Raw genomic sequence first — 17,282 nt, 5'->3', positions numbered from 1 at the left:
TACCCGACGCTCCATCCACCAGCCACCCGCGCGCGCGCGAGACAGAAAAAAATAAGGGGATAAAAGACAGCTGCATGACGTGCGCGCCTTTTTGTACTTGGTTTTTTGACGCCTACTACGCTCTGAGACAGGCAGGGGAGAAAGAAATATACATCGAGGCGCGCATGAACCAGACAGCGAACGCTGCGGTTCATAATGCCCGTCTCTCTCTCTCTCTCTCTCTCTCTCTCTCTCTCTCTCTCTCTCTCTCTCTCTCTCTCTCTCTCTCTCTCTCTCTCTCTCTCTCTCTCTCTCTCTCTCTCTCTCTCTCTCTCTCTCTCTCGATCGCTGTTGTTTTCGTTGTGTTTTGTTTTGTTTTTCCGACGTTCCAAGGCAATTGTTTGCTGCGCACTACCCTTTCCTATTGTCCCCTGTTTGCTTTATTTGTGCTAATCTGTCCGGACCTGTTGTAAACGAACGCGTTTTATGCGGTGTTTTATCCGCTTACGGAGAAGCTGAGTCACCATCAGCCTTGATTTTTTATTTTCTCGTTGATCGGCAACTTAGCGGTTTCACCTAGTTCGTTGCTTTTTAGTGAAGCTGTTGTTATCGAAAAGTTCTTTCCGCGTAAGCGTGTGCTCCGTATCAGGTGCATGTTAACGTCCTTCCAGTGATCGATGCGGACGTACACGCGTCTCGACATAAGTGAACCTTTGCCGCGAGTCATCATCTATTCGCGTGTTTGTCGTCTGCAATATAAGTGCTCAATGCGCGGATTCGAGATCTCATTGTAAACAAAATGCCTTCCCGTTTATTGATTAGCGATACCGGGAATAATCTGCTATTGCAGCAAGTGAAAGCTTGGTTCTCGTGTTTACCGCAGCGTTTTTTTCTTCTTCATTTTTTTGCAGAAACAGCGACGACTACGGAGACCGAGAAAAAATGCGCTCCGTAGACCCAAACAGAAGATCAAGAAGCCCCGGATGTAAGCGCCCTCTGGGTTATATCGTTCTCCCTTCAGATTTGCTTAAAAATAGCAATGCGACCGAGACACATAAGGCATAAATAACATAATTGATTACGCGGAATCAGCTCGCGGCGAATAGCGAGACACTTGCGCTTCGGTAAACGTGGTAGAAAATAAAGCACGAGTTCTAAAAAGGTTATAACGAGGGCACACGTGGTTTCACACTCATCGCGCCACATACATGGTACGAGAGAGCGAGAGCAAGCGTTACGAAAAGGCATGGGGAGGAGTCCTCAGTCCAAGACCCCTTGAGCTCTTCAGCCTCAACAGTCCTCAACACCAGCAGGCGCTGATTATTGAAGTCGGAGCTGGTCAGAGCTTTCTCCTAAATTTCGTAAGAAGCTGCGCCCTAGAAAGCCCAAAAGCCGAATTTCACACAACATGCCTAGATTCTTTAACCGCCCCGTGCATGTTCTATAGCAATTCCCCGAAGCGCTGAGAGGCAGGAAGGCTTATGCACACGCGCGTGGCGACCCTGCTTTAGAAAGCGAGCTTATACGATGCTCACCGCTCGGCCTTACTTTCCTCCGCAGGGCCGCCGGGCGATTCCGAGACGGCGGGTGTGGCTGTGCTCAACCTGTCCCAAAATGGCGGCCCCACGTCGCGCGACAGAGACGCCGACGGACACCAGAGGATGAGAGACGAGGAGGAAGGGCAGATCGAGTCCGACTACGCCGACGACCGCGAACAGGGTGCGCCACCCTGTGTGCTCTCTTTCCTGCAAGCCACTTTCCTTGTACACTTCGGGAAATTTCGCTCTGTTGAGTCTTCTACACTAACTCGTAACCGCCGCGTAACAGCTGTGTATAACCTTCAGGAAGTCAGCCTGTCTTTCGTAGCATGGCAGATTTCAGAATATGCTAGTACAGCTTATATATAGTTAAACCAATCCGGTATAAAAATTACGTCGAAAAGCAACGTTGCAAAAGCTGCTCGAAGCAATAGCTGCTCGAACTGAATGATCCAAAGCAATTGCTTCGAGAAGTTCGAGGTGACTGATGAATTGAAATAGGCTTGATAAACTGCTTCCTCCAGCTGCCATGTAGTTTTCGGACTGTTAACGTAAGGAGACACTCGGTAAGAGTTCTCCCCTTAAAGTGCTTCGTAAGGCATTAACTTTCGACAAAAGCTGCTCGTCTTTTGGTTGTCCGGGTCACTGGGAGTGCATGCAAGGCTACCATAGAGAGAGCGAAGGGACTTCATGAACGTCTCTGTTGCGCGCGCAGGTGACCTCAGCGGCGAGGACTCGGAGGCCAGCCTGTCCAGTTCCGGCGGCGGCATGGGAGGCGTGAAGCTGCGCAGCTCGTCGCAGGACGGCGAGGCGCAGCTGTTCATGGAGCGCGCGGGCCTGCTGGCGGCGCGCGGAATGGGCTCCGTGGAGACGCTGCTCCAGAACATCCTCGGCCTGCTCAAGGTGGCCGAAGAGAACGCCAGGCAGCAGGAGCAGCAAGTGCACATGGAGAGGGGTACGCGCCGCCCACACCCGCGCGCCCACCGGTCTAGAGGCTCGGCACTAGTTGCTCAGCATATATACTTCCCAGATCTATCCTGCAGGCCTGTTCTTGTGATTAACACTTACGATAAACGCTTTCCATCTTTCCTTCGCGTCTGGAAGAACTGCGAAAGCTATAGTTATCGCCAGCACAAAGCGGCCCCACGTGGTTTGCTCGCCGCAGCAGACCCACCTTCCGTTTCTGCTTTGCTTTTGCGGCTTTTTTTTTTTTAAAGTGGCTAGCGTATGCGTTAATTGCTGCAGCTGAAAGAAAGCCGGCCAATAGCCGCCACATCGCTGTAATGACGTATTTCGAGCGGCCGAAGAACGCCAAGACCCGGAAGGAGAGGAAAATCTTTTGGGCAAGTTTTTGAGTTATCTGATGGGCATTTAACGGTAACTTTTAGCTTTGATACTTTGTGGCCTCCTAGTTTAGGTACTTGATGTGTTGCTTGACCACGTTCTGAAAAAACTTGGGACACAGAAAGAAGTTGAAAAAGTGTTGCAGGGCCCATTAAAGACACGAACAAGCATAGATGAGGTAGCTGGGGAAAAATAAGAACAAAAAGGCTGGAAGTGTGGGAAATAAACGCCAAGGAAGCTTCAAAAGCGGATGGTTAGGTATATCTCTACCGGAGGTTATATCGGATTTTTTTTGCCGTTCGCGAAATCCTGGCTGCTGTAGCAAGGAATGTGTTTCTCTGACAACAGTCTGTTTCTGTATATTAACACTCTCAGTTGAATATTTCGCTCCTTATTTTTTGCGCGCCGCCATGATGGTTTCTAGAGAAACAGACATACCGCTCAGCGGTGTTGCGTGTCAGCAAAAAAATAATAACGTTCGGAATTTGAAAGGACCCAGGAACAGAGCTTTCGCTTTGGGGTTTGTTCTGGGAAAGGCGGGTGGGATACGCATGAGCCGCACCGCTTTCATTTGCATGCAGTTTCTAGCAAGTTCCCTCAGTGGCATCGCTCCAAGGTTTTTACGTCACAGGGTCCATGCTTTTATTACATATGCCTCCTGCTTCTTTTTTTACAGCGGAGCTCAAAGTAGAGATTCTTCGTGAGAGAGAAATGAGAGAAGGCCTCGAGAAGAAGCTTCAAGAGGAACAAACCAAGCGAGGTTCGTTACCAATTTTTAACGCGGAGCTTTCTTATGCTATTTCTCTGACTTTCGTCCGCCAGCATACCTCGGAAAAACTGGGCGCCACTCACTCACTCACACACACACAAAATATTTTTTATCACGCACTCACTTACACTCATGCCCACCAGTCGCCCTCACCACTCGCACTCTCGCTCACTACGCGCCCTCCACACCTCGCACCCAATCGCGCTCACGCTCACCACTCGCCGTGACCTTTAGCACTCACTTGCGCTCACGCTCACCGCTCGCCATCACTATTTGCACTCACTCGCACTCACGCTCACCCCTCGCCATCACCACTCGCACTCACTCGCTCAAGCGCTCACCACTCGTCGTCTCCCCTCGCACACCAGTGTGCGCAGCAGACAATCCATGAGCCATGAAACGAAACAGTATTAGTGCATGACGGCGTCAGAAGGCCATTCAAATCATATTCCTAAATCAACACGCCGCCAGTGAATTCTAATGTGTCCCGTGGCAGGAGATTTGTGACGATATGTTTCCGAAAATAAAAACAATCATGCCAATTAACAACCATCACAGCGAGCGGCTCCTGCGATGAACAGGCAACAGCGAGTACAAGCGCAATAGTGGCGCTCACCGCGGTAAGCCCCGCAAATGGCGCGAGTGGTGATCGAGGCTCACGGCGAGTGGCACTCGCACTCGCGAGTGGTGAGCGGGGCTCACTGCGCCTGCCAAAACGATGGCGAGGCTCACTCACCGCTCACTCATGAGTGGTGTTTACGGAGTGTGTGAGGGCACTCGTGAGTGGGCCTGCCGACCTATTCCCGCCGGTGCCACGTTGAAGCCGTGTCGTGCGTGCCGTACAAAAGACTAAGTACGAAGGAAAAGACAAAAAAACGATGGGTGCGCGCTTTGAGGAATAATGACTGACAGCCTGTCGCCCGTGGTGGAGAAAGGATGAGAGCCCCAATCGCGTCGCAGGACACGTCCCGTGACGTCGGCATGGCAGCTAGCCCAAACACCCTCTGAACGGATCTCTGAACGTTGCGAATCTCCGTCGTTCGTAAAACGGTACAGGAAAGGATGACAAGACTCTTCCTAATGCCGGGGCGGCGATTAGGAGGTAGCGGCATAGCATCCACACAAAATAACTCACATCGTTCAGAGAAATTTTGAAGTGGGCGCGATGACGATATCGAAGGGCAGTATTTCCAGGCACGCGGAAACGCTGAAAGGCGGAAAGATCGCTCCGCTACGCTCATAGCTATCGAAACTTAAACTAATATGAACTGTCTTTATTTTAGCCAGAGAAAAAAATCCGGACAAAGGGTTAAGTACGTAGCGCTGCGAATTGCGAATGTCTCACGCATGCAGCGCACAACAGCTTAGCAGTGTGGCATAATTTTCCCTAACCTCATGGCACGCTATATTTACACCCCTAATAGGTATTTCATCAAGCATTACTATTTGCAGTTGCAATGCAGTTTGTGTTAAGTTATTTCTCTTCCACGGGGGGCAGGATAATGTAAGCAGGATACCGGCAGCTGTACTCCCTTATGGAATAAGGCCGGAAGCACAATGAAGTCTCTTACGGCGCCGTTCACAACCCAGAACGGAGTACTAGGGAAGGTTCAGAGGGAGTGCTTTTTGTACTGCAGCATCGCTTTTCGAAGTCGGTTACAGCAGGATGGCTTCACCTCTACAACAGTACTAACACAGTGAAGCCAGCTTTCCGTCACGCATTATGAGTTTGAGTGAGTGAAAAACTCTATTAGACGAGAGGCCATGGGGCCCTGGGGGGGTAAGGATGAGGGGAAAAGGGGAAGGTAACAACTCTCACAATTAACACAGTTGCAGTCTTGGCGTCCTAATCACAAAATGAACACATAAAAGTCAGTCAGTGGCACTAAAATGCACAGCTCACACTTAAATGTACAGTTCACACTGTGTGTGTGTGCGTGTGTGTGTGTGCGTGCTTGCGTCTCTCTCTCTCTCTCTCTCTCTCTCTCTCTCTCTCTCTCTCTCTCTCTCTCTCTCTCTCTCTCTCTCTCTGTGTGTGTGTGTGTGTGTGCGTGCGTGCGTGTGTGGAGTGGGAGGGGGAAGAGGAGTTTATCTAAAAACATATGACGCTCGCATGGTTGTAGAAGGCACAGTTGCGTGTGCACCTTCAATAGAATCTTTCCTGGGATGAAGGGTGACATCCTTTGACGGGCATCTCGACGGATCATCCCACTGCTCATCTGGTGAATGAGCGGATAATGCACGCCCGAGCCCAGGCAAAAATATATCCGCGAGAATGCGCGTGAGGATGTCAAGTCATCGCCACCATTATAATAATCATCATATTTAGCCTCTCTTCACTAATCCGCGAGTATTACCCGTGAGGAGGGGAACCGTGGTTTTTCCTTTCTTCCGCTCGTCATACCTTGATTAAGCTGGAATTTCTACCAACTTGCTCAGTTCCTCGTACGCACGTGAGTCTTCGCTTACGCTTTGTCAATAACGATGATAGTAGGGCGGTTACCCCTAACACAGACAGCATAGCCTCTAAAGCCCAGATTACTCGAAGTTACTGACGTTGCTTGTCTGACTAAAAAAATCAAATGGTGGAATTTTCTCGAATCCTCATCTGTTTCATTCTCGCTCTGTGCGAACGTCGCAGTGTTCTACCAGAAGCGGCTTCGCCGCGAGAAGCGCTGCCGACGCCAGGTGCAGGACCAGCTGGAGGGTGAAGTCAAGAAGAGGACCCGGTACGAGGAGGCGCTGCGCACCACGCTCGTAGAGACACAGATGCCCAAAGGTATGCACCGCTAACATCCACCCTTGGTCCCAGTCCTACGCACCACTTTGCATAACTTTTGTGAGAACTGCGAAAAAGAAAAAAAAAAATCCCGGGCCATCTTCACTAACGTGAAACGTGGGGAGGGTGAAGCATGTCGTGTATAAGTGCATTCTTAGCGCATTGGCGTTTTTGCCCACGGAGACAAAACCGTTGTGGGTAGAAGTATTCAGCTTTGGCTGTAAGTCTCGTGTCTTTGAAGCACGAAGCGTTTTAGCGCGAAGCGTTGGAAAACCAGTGTCCCGAGTAGTACGCGTTTTTTCCCACGGAAGTAAAGCTTTCTAGCGCGAAGCGTTGGAAAGCGAGTGTCCCGGTGTTTTAGAACTGTGACTATAGGATACAACGACGATATGAGACGACGACGACATGAGACGCCAGCAGTCAGAGCCCCTAAGAGATTTCGCCTCTAAAAAAAATCTTTTTGCCGTAATGCTGATAGTGGTGTGCTGCAAATGGCAAATTTTATATAGACCTACGGTGTTCTGTGGTGAAAAGCAAGAATGCGACAGCTACTCTCGTTACGTTTGTAGTTAAACGTGAACTGCAAAGTGCGATATACGAGCTCAGTTTGAGCGCAAAAAGCGACAAGTTTCTGCAGGAAAGCCTGTTTTATTTTAAATGGGGGTGATGCCACATATTTTCGATAACCAGGAATACAAGTATCATAAAGAATACAGCTATATTGGAGTTGGGTTCAAGTATACCGAAGTTGCATTATACGTTTTTAAACCTCGCTCAAAGATGAAGTTGGCTGGTGTGTGCTGAAACAATAACTGTGAACTCATCTCACCGCTAAGGTGCTTGTTTATAGCCGACGGAGAGCAGACTTGGCACAGACAGCAATGTTGATTTCTTTTCTCGTTTATTTTGGTCCTCAACTGCTTGGCAGCAACCCTTTATGCACGGTAAAATTGACATTCTTTAAAGGGACACTGAAGTGAATTTGTCAAGCTCCCGTTTTTGCTTGCACTGCGTAGACTGGCTCAAATTAGCACACTTTTCATCGTTTATCCGGTTGACAAATCGGTAATTATTTTACAAAGCGCGAAAGAAGAAAAACTACCATGCGCGGTTTGCGGCGGCCGCACCAACTAAGGCTGTGACGTTGAGAGGAGGGGCGCCGTGATTGGACGATGCCCAAGGTTAGCAATCACACAAGTTTCGGTTTCGGTTTCGGTTCTGTAAAACATAACCAATGGCTTTGTTGGATGGGCATTCTCAATATCTCAGTAATCATCGTACCGCGCTTCTGCCATGTTGTCGGCTGTAAAATGCACAAGATAAGCCTCCCAGGACGGCTTGTAGTCGTAGCATTCACTAGCCGAGACCTACGCAGTGCATGAACGCCCTCCGCGTACCCGCAGACGCCCAAATGTCATGCGCTTTTCCCCCATATTTGGAGCTTGCCTCCCTCATGCCTGTATCGTAAAAAGCGTGTTCGCACCAGGCCAAGGGTCTGTTCAGTCTGGCCTGTGCCCACTGCCTGCAAGCAGTCGGTGCTTATGGCAACAGCACGCCAACGAGAACTCGCTAGCGCGCCAGTGCCAGCCTGCGCGCGTTTTGTGAACTAGTTCGTGTAGCCATGAACGTTGCGGCCCCCAAAAAGGTGAACTCAATATAGAAAACATCGGCGGAAAACAAAAAAGTTAACTTACAAAAAAAAAAAAAGCACGTACCCGCGGGGATTCGAACTCGTGACTCGCAAAACATTTGCCATGAATTTCTAGCGCCTCAGACTGATAGGCTACGGAGCGGGACGCGAAAGCCTTGCTAATATAGGGTATATATTGTACAACCGGTTTACACTTTTATTTAGTTTTGGCATTTCAAGCCGCTTAGGTGACTATTTGTTGTACTGCGATCGTGCAGTAAGCGTCGCCCGAGTTTCCACAGTAGCTCACGTCTAGCAATTGCATTTCGTAGACGGAAAAGCGTTCGCAGATGCGTAGTCGTGCTGCTGACCGCTGTGCTTGTTCGCCCAGCGCAAAAAAGTGCTTCCCGCGCCCTAGTTTTACGCTGTTCGGTAAAAATATCAGTTGATTTTATTTGCTTAGTACCTATATTGACTTCGCTGACTCTTCTCCCGCCTTCAAGAGGCCTTATATTTTCCTACTGGCGTACCAGTCAGCGAAGCGTCGCATGTGCAGCGCTTGTGTGAAGCGACCTTGACTTGGAGCTAGATACAGTGTACAAACAAACCAAGTAAAGAAAGGCACATTCTTCCATTCACAAACGTGTCCTGGCTTCGTTTCAACTAAGCGAACGAATTGCGACCAAGCAATTTTTTTTAACCTCCTTGATTGCAACGACCCGCCGGTGGCCGGCGGACGAAACGCTGGGCCGACTGACTCTGTCGGCCGGGGAGCCGTGCAGTAGCGCAGCCGTGGCGCAGCCAATTGCCAGCTCATCCCCTCCTGACGTCACACGAAAACGCCACAGAAAATGGGCGAGCGTAAAGAGAGGAGGACAGCGTTTTTGAATTAGTTTTTCTACTAAATAAAATCGCGTAAACGCGCCTAGAGTGGTCGAAACATGGCCTGGGGACTCCGGACTACAATTTGCGCTAGTAATCCCGCAATGTTTACATATCACTTCAGTGTCCCTTTAATAGCTTGGTAATAGGACTTACTTGTATATCACTGCATGAAAACATGAAACCAATATGCCAGTATCCCACGTGCAGTCCAGTGTCAAACGTCTTCACTGGGCCAAAATTATGCAGTATCACTTTCCTGCGACAACTCCACATTTATATATAAAATTCATGTATAGACAACGCATAGGTGAACAGGGTAAACCACTTTCTTAAGTGTTAATATAATACCGAACGTGGGCATCACAGCCACCAGGGGTGACTCTGTGCTCGCTTTATATTCCCAGAAACCCTACAAGATGAAATCAAGAGCGAGGACGCCATCGCCTTAGAGTCAGACAACAGTGTCAAGAGTAAGTGCACCCACCCACTATCCACATTTAAGTACGACGAAATAAAATCAAACAAAATAAATGATCGTGGGCAAAACTGCTATATGTTGCTGTAAATAAATCCCTGATTTATTTCTCGACAACATTGAAAAGCCTGAATGTTTCTTCTCACCGAACCGTAGATCTGAGCGGTTTCCCTTAGTCTAAGCGTAACGGAAACGACTTTGACAGACCCCATAAACATTAGGTGCAAAATGGCTTGTGATACCTAAGAGAACGGTGGCTACTAAAGCATTTGTTCCAACGTATCTCGACGAACGCCCGGACATTGTTCAACACACGGACATCTTCCTTTCTTCCAGGCCGATAGGTCCAGTGATTCCGACATCCACCAGCGAGCCAGGAGCGCGTGGCAGAGACGGACGAGCCGGAGGCCGGCTCATCGAGCGCGAGGAAAGCGTCGACGCGTCTTCGAAGCGATGCCGGGTCTCCGGAGTCGACATTATCGTCCGCAACAGAAGAGAGTGCATATCAGAACTGGTCCCTATCGGAACGTTGCCGTCTGTGTGTGTGCGACTGCGGCGGCGGTGCGGATGGCGCGGGCGTGCGTGTCTCCCGCTGCTGCAGACATCTGGCGCAGTTTCTCTCCACTGAGAACCTCCGGGGTTCACACCGCACAACTAGTTTGCCGGACCAAACACCGTCATCAGCAGCGCTATGCGCCGCCAACAGACAGCGGTTCGTGCTAGAACATCGCGTGGGCAGTGACCGGCACCCGGAAAAACCTGTGGCTATGTGGCCGCCCAACACGGACCTACGCAGGGCGCTCATTCGATAACGGCGAATCTAACCTCCCGATTCGAACAAGCCATCGTGACCGTGCGCGAGTGGTGCTTGCAAGTCGTCAAGGACAAGTGCAGTGGTGTGTGCTCTGATTGCATTGTATTCAGTATTGTAGGCTACTCGCGCGCTTCCGTCGTCGGCGTCGGACATAGCGCGAGGAGGCATGAGCCACTTTGGAAAGTGTACCACGGGTGTCGCACCAGTGTAAAGATATGTACCGTGACAGACACGCCGACGGTATCGAGGCGTGTGCACCGTAGTGTACTTGATCGCGTTTACACTGCGCTGATCGGGCCGCTGAAGCTATACAGCTGGGCACAAGAAATGCAGGCCTGCACATAGTAGTCGTGCACTGCGCTTCGCCGTTTGCTAACGGGGGACGTCGGCGCACGAATTATTTGCCAAGAGGGCTGCGAATTTGCCGGTGAACAAGCGGAAATCCTGCTTGGCTATGACGTTTTATTTATTCTCTCCATACGCCTCGCTCGGCTTCTAAGGGCGAGTGTTCAGTCACGTAAAGATTCAGTGCGTTGGGCCTGATGGGGAGAGCATTGCTGGAGTTTATAGTAGGTTGGCTGATCCCTATGTGTTTCCGTTCTAATTTGTGTTCTGTGTAAAATAATCTCTGAGAACTCCGAAGGAAAGTTTTATTTGAATAAACGTTTGATACGCTCACTGCAGTCCTGGTGATCGTGGCTAGAAACAGCACCAACGATTTACTTTGCTAGCGGGGGAATAGCGCACCTTTCAACATGCACAATTAATCAAGCCCTTCAATTGCCGTGAACGGCATAAGCGAGATCTTAAATTCATGATCACATGTGAGTAAAAATGTGGGGTGTTCATTAGGCTGCATTTGTACAGGGTGTATATAAATCCGCAGAAAATTTTCAAGTTACCTGTGTACGCCATTCACAATGCATGTGCTGCTTCTGGGAGCCAGTACTCTGCAATACAATTAACTCTTTCGTGACCGCACCTATTTAAAATCGTTCAATTTTAAATAGGCGCAGCGCAGAATGGCCATATAAGGTCGCAGCACACGGTTCATTGAACAATCTTCCTGTTCAGGGCCCGTTGCAGTTTTTATTGAGGTGTCTCGTATGTACATAGATAAAACGCGCTGCTTCCGCGAGCTCTCTTACAGCGAAACAAGTCGGTATTATTCGCTCTGCAGCAGTTCTCTTCAACTTCCGAGCGTGCGGGACATTGTCATTCAGGAGCGGATCGTCATCATATAATTTATAAGTCGATCACTTGATCGGAAGGCCACAAGTCGCGGGTTTACTTGTTTAAACGAAATTGTTTTAGGCGCTGATGGGGGAGGTGGGGGGGGTTGAAAAGTTGGGGTCAGCAGTAAGTCGTGTGGGATCTGTTAACCGGCGGTCTTTGTATGGCTTCGGAGGTTCAATGTTGTCTTGCGCTGCGCGCTTCATTTAGACAGCGTTTTGGAAACAGGATAATAAAAGCGAAGCAGACTTCAGTCTACTGAGTTTACTGTGTTCTTTTCCTCACGTAGCAGCAGATTAGTACGACAACGCGCACACACACACACACACTCGCTGGTCAGCACTTATAAATCTGAAGAATGTTTAATGTCAAAGCTGACACCTAATAGAACACAAGGAAGAAGCAAGCGAACTATTCAAAACCATGGAAAGACTTTTGTATCTACACTTCTCGAGCAATGCACCGTACATTCGCCGATGTTCCGGGTGAACCGAGGTACCGATATATTTTTGTTGGCATGCGTCTACGCCGCTTTCGGCAAAAGAAAAAAACAGAAACGGCGAAAATACTGAACCAGCTGGAACTCAACGCTGAAAAAAAGAAGGAGGTACTCGGTTCCAGCCAGTTTAGGAATGGGCGCATGGTCGTCGACGTGTACACACGCAAAAAGAGTTCAGTAATATGAACAGTTCAGCAATATCACCCAGGGCTTATGCTTCACACATGACGCCTCCACCCGAACCGGCGCGGTAACGTATACAGTCACGCCGGTTAATACGAAGTCCATGGAGACCAGAAACAAAAAAAAAATCGAATTAAGCGAACTTACAAAAAAAAACAAGTACCACAATATCAACGTTGTTATTAGTCCGCAACACGTCTCCCTTCTTGATTACGTTCAGAATCTTGATTTTCGTCCCCAAATCGAGCGTACGACACGGGATGCCACGATAGTTGAGACTTATCGCTAAAATCGAAGGCTGAAGCGTCCGCCCCATAGACCGCTCACACAACTGTGCGCAGCAACGAAAAAAGGTTGAGAACCTCAAACGAGTGAGATGCGTAATAAGCTGGCGCGAGGCTCAACTAGTATGCCGCCATATCAACTGCGCTGCCTTAATAGCCGTGGTCTTTAGACAGGGAACATCCGCGCCCTGCGAGGCCGGGGACTTCCCACACTCTCAGTTGCGGTAGCACCAAAGTCAGTTCAGACCCCTACGCTGGTTTCGCGCTTGAAAATTTTGAAGTTTATCGAGAAAGGACGGTCACCACGATAACTTCCGATTGGACGATGTAATTGGTTTTAACTTGGAATTATCGAGCGCCTTCTTCCATTGAACTGCATGCAAAATTGCCGCGACCAGCACACCCCTTCTAATTAACTAAAAATTCTAGTTAAGCGAACTCAAATTATCGAGAGACGACTGTGTGCTGTTTTACCTATAAGCGTTGCCAACTTGCGTACTCCGATGCGCGGCTAGCAGACGATGCGCCCAGCGCGTGACGTCAGGCGGCGCCGTAGCGCCACTGTGGCGCCACTGTGCTCCACAGTGCGCCACGACAAAATTCAGCTGGGTGTGGGCGGCTAGAATGGAGGCGCGCGCTCTCTCGCCTCCGCTTTTGCCCGGCTTTGGCGCCAATAACGCATTGGTGATTCTCCGCCAAGCGTCACCTCAGTAGCCACGGTAAGACTGCGATGAAGGAGGCGCACAGATCAGTGCGCATGTGCGGACATAATGCGTTCGAATTTCAGGCCAACTTCGAAGACGAGACACGAGTCAAGCACTCGGAAACGGCTTCGCCAAAGATTCCGCGTTCATCGGTTCCAATAAACTATGCGCGCTACTTCTTCAGCAAACACGTGCACGCCTGCCGAGGAGGAAGAAATGGCGGTGTTTTCACCCATCATCATCATCATCTTGCCCAGCATTGGCTCGAACCGCTTCGCGGCGTAGCTCGATCCCGGAGCATGAAAAAGGACTCGCACACTGCGTTCGAACTGCCTCCGAGGCAGCCTTCCTTACCGTCGCAGCTTGAGTCGAACTCCCGGACAGCGAGTAGCACGGACGACGGGGGCTCATCGGCCTTCACGGTGCACCCGTCCCTCCCGCCGCAGCACGAGTGGAACTCCGGGACAACGAGGAGCACGGACGACGCGGGCTCCTCTGCCTTCACGGTGCACCAGTCCCTCCCGTCGCCAGACAACGCGTCCGGCTCCCCGTCTGCCCCCAGGCACCGCGAGGTCACCGTGAACTCGACGCCGGTGTCCAGCGTGTCGTCTTTCGGGCTGCCGCTGCTGGCGCCAACCACCCGCAAGCCGCTCATCGGAGACAGCAGCTGCCTCTCGTTCGAGTACGAGTGCAGCTGTCCCCCGATGCAGAAGAAGAGCAGCACGCCCTTACCCCACCGACCGGACACCGACAGGTATACCGCTGCGCAACGCACTACCAGCAATTTTTTGCTCGCTTGAACTTCGTAATCTGAGCCCCACTGGTACTCATCCGGTTATCTATGCTGTGTCCCGCGGTATAGCCTTTCTGCTACTCGCGCACTCAACGAGCTCTCTACCGTCTGATGAACTGTGCTAATCTGTGTCCCGCGGTACTCTTGCACTCAAAAAGTTGTCAACGGTCAGCATCGCGGGTCTCAGTTAGTCAATATTTAAGCTAGAATGTCTCCGACACGATACTGTTTCCCAGTGAGTTCTCCTGGCATCGTAGCTATCACTACCCACCGCGGAGGCTCATTGGCTAAGGCGTTGTGCTACTGAGCACGAAGTCGCGGGTTCGATTCCCGGCTGCGGCGGCAGCTTTTCTGATGGAGGCGAAACGCAAAAACGTCCGTGTGTACGAGATTTCGGTGCACGTTAAAGAGTCCAGGTGGTCAAAATTAATCCGGAGCCCTCCACTACGGCGCGCCTCATCGCCTGTGTTGCGTCGGCACGTTCAACCCCCACAATCAATCAAATCAAGCTATAGCTATCCCTGAATGCGGCTGCAGCGAAGAGTCCGTGAGCTAGCTACTATACACAGACTACGAAGTGTGCGCGGGCACGTTGATACGGAGGTCACAAATGTTAATAATAACTCGCGAACGCGTGGCCTTCCGGCAGCCTGCTGATAGCCACCAGCGTTGCCACCGAGATTAGGCGACGGCGCTAGCTGAGGCAGCCAGGCGTGTGAGAGCTATTGTTTCTTTTACTTTTTTTTCTTTGCAGGCGGCGTGTCTTGGTCATGTTTCTACGTGTGAAAAAAAAAAAAGGAACAATTCGTGAATACTATTGCGGGTGATTGCTCTTTTAAAAATGACGCCCAAAGCGTCGAACCACATGCGAGTCCTTGTCACTTCATAAGTCCGCGCATTCGTGGTAAAAACTTCACGGCGCTGATAATGAACGTATGTGTCAAAGAACCGCGCCAAAGGCGAGACCAAGACTTCCCTAGTTATTAGACGGAGAGAATTTCCGCTGTAGTCGTTGGCCGCAGTCATGGTGAGCGATTGTTTATGTTGAACGCACGTTGCCCCCAAAACAAGGAAGCATTTGCAAAATCTTTCACATCCCTAGCTGTCGCAATGCCATCCACTAATCTCGCTAGTCACGCCGGTGGCTATCAGTAGACTGCGCAGCATGTATCGATGACCACGCGTTCGCGCGTTGTTATTAACGCTTTTGACGTCAGTGCACTCGGTAATATATGCTTAGAGACAAGGCAGATATACTTGTACCTGAAGGTGATATTTCCACGTAGCCAAAAGACAACGCAGGTTTCTTGAAGGAACAACGTTTATTGGAGCGAACTTGGGCTCCGCTAAAACACAGAGAAAATACATGCAGTCGACGAAGTGACGTGCGCAGGTTGGCGTCGGCGAATCGAATACCGCTTTGGCTGCACTGGGACTATTTATCTTTCGGCGCGATTGTTTCTCGAAACGTCGAATTACAACGAGAACGCTGTAGATAAAAGATTATTATTCTTGGCTAGTGACGTCAGGGCAAAACTCTCCCTATCAAAATAAGGTGGCCCGTGCGGCATTCAAAAGAAAGGAAAGGATACCTTCGCTTGAAACACTGATAACACAGCCGGGCGCTGCTGGATCTACTAGTAAAAACAAAACAGAAGTACAGAAACTGAATGCATGGTTCGCGGCAAAAGCTCATCAATTTAAATTGGACAATGCGCAAATTAGATAACGGCCTGCTCTGTTGTTCCCGTTTCAATATACTGAAACTGGCGCGCGTCACAGTCCCTCAGAGTCAAGATGGTGAGTGCGCAGTTAAGCCTCCCAACAGTTTCAACGTCACCGCTATGTCTGTGACGTTTCATCTTATGCGAAAAGTGACTGTCGTCGTCATCATGACGCTGGCGCAGCTGACAGGCGCGCTAACCACAGCGCTAACCCGGCACCGAGCCAGAATTGAACGAGAAGCAGCCTGCTGCGTGGCCCGTGACAGGTGAACACGACGGCACGTGCGTAGAACGGGAGCGCGCAGAGAACAGCTCCCACTATGAGGAAGCTACTGCGTGCATTGCGGCCTTTCTGAGGAATTCGCGTCAAAAGGCCAACCCTGGTATTCTGAATCCTTCCTCCACTCGAGCCTTAAGTGGAGGAGATCCTGAACATCGCTTTCCCTAGTGTCACTAGATAATATACAGAGTACGGTCACTGAGGCACGCAAGTGAGCAACGGCGGCCATTTTGGTATTTATCAGTGTGATCACGTTGCCGCGTCTACGGCCTCACCACTAACTTTGACGAGGTCATTTGTGAACAACACTGCCGAAGACGCAGCAACACAGCACCTTCGGACACACTTCTGCCACTGAAACGCTGCGAAGCGCGTTATCTTTGATTCGCGTTCGGAACGACGTCGGTCGCGCGCAGCCACAGAGCAGGGAGGACAAGCTGACTGACAGAAAACGCATAAACAACAAAATGGCGGTGCCCATGAACCGTCGCAGTGTAAACAAATGTCACGTGATGCGAACTGACCAGTGATACGGCGGCGGCACGGAACAATGGGAGGAAAGAGTGCCGATACTCTGTAATCTTATCTAGTGACCCTGGTCTTTCCCATGCCTACGCATCGCGGAACCCTCCCCTCAACCGATTGGAGGGAGCAAATCGAGTGGCGGAAAGACTCACAGTACGGCCATAGAGAAATAAAAAATTTTCTTTCTCTATGGTACGGCCCCAAGAAACAAAAGCGAAGAAAGAGGCGCAAACAGGATGCATCAATGATTATAGCTGGCTTTCGCCTTCAAGTCCTGTAAGCCCACTGAACTGCGTGAGGAATTTTTTTCACAGCGAAGCCCTTTATTCCCATGGTTTCGTTCATTTCTGTCCTGAGTGTGCGAAAACTCAAGTCCCCGATTTGATGCAGAGTCGTTCGATTCTGTGCAAACTCTTATATGTCTCGTCACTTGGATACGCATTTTCAGTAGATTAGTTATAATTTTCAAGATATAAGTAGGCCCTCAGGTAGACAATGACAATGTCGCAAAGATTGGCCGCTTGGCGACCCGTGTCGGACATGCGTATACGTTTGCACCGCCTATCTTGTCGGCGACCCAAGTGCTTGCTTGTCTAGTTACCTACAGCTTTTCCGTGCGGCGGTCCCGCCGTCACGGCAAGTTGACGTTCTCCATTTTGAATTTCCCTCCTATTGTGTCGCCACAATGGGGAATCCGCGATCTCAGCGCCGCCTGCCGCCGCTTTTCCGCGGGAATTACGGGAGGAGCGCGGCTTGGCTCATAGGGGCTCATGCAGTGTTTTGGTTCTCTTTCGCTTCTTTTTGCGTTTACGAGCCCTAAACAACTTGTTATGGTGACATCTGT

The 17,282-nt window shown here is 50.2% G+C and overlaps 1 protein-coding gene across 5 annotated transcripts in view; it reads left to right on the top strand.

Annotated features, from left to right (window-relative positions):
• The window catches only part of LOC144174492 (dachshund homolog 1-like), a 67,868-nt gene extending 56,976 nt beyond the window's left edge, over nucleotides 1-10,892 (top strand). For all 5 annotated transcript variants that reach the window (XM_077703216.1, XM_077703214.1, XM_077703215.1 and 2 more), the window contains 7 exons: nucleotides 891-964; nucleotides 1,540-1,698; nucleotides 2,233-2,472; nucleotides 3,538-3,621; nucleotides 6,272-6,409; nucleotides 9,329-9,394; nucleotides 9,736-10,892. In XM_077703216.1, coding sequence (XP_077559342.1) covers nucleotides 891-964; nucleotides 1,540-1,698; nucleotides 2,233-2,472; nucleotides 3,538-3,621; nucleotides 6,272-6,409; nucleotides 9,329-9,394; nucleotides 9,736-9,743 — 769 coding nt within the window. In that variant the 3' untranslated portion in view covers nucleotides 9,744-10,892. The remainder of the gene's footprint in view (nucleotides 1-890; nucleotides 965-1,539; nucleotides 1,699-2,232; nucleotides 2,473-3,537; nucleotides 3,622-6,271; nucleotides 6,410-9,328; nucleotides 9,395-9,735) is intronic.
• Nucleotides 10,893-17,282: the final 6,390 nt, after the last annotated feature.

This window comes from Haemaphysalis longicornis, unplaced genomic scaffold (genome assembly GCF_048455015.1).
Source record: "Haemaphysalis longicornis isolate Haplotype H1 unplaced genomic scaffold, Haemaphysalis longicornis Haplotype H1 scaffold_3, whole genome shotgun sequence".
NCBI lineage: Eukaryota > Metazoa > Arthropoda > Arachnida > Ixodida > Ixodidae > Haemaphysalis > Haemaphysalis longicornis.
The sequence above is the reverse complement of the archived record's forward strand: the minus strand, read 5'-3'. Positions and strand labels throughout refer to the sequence as shown.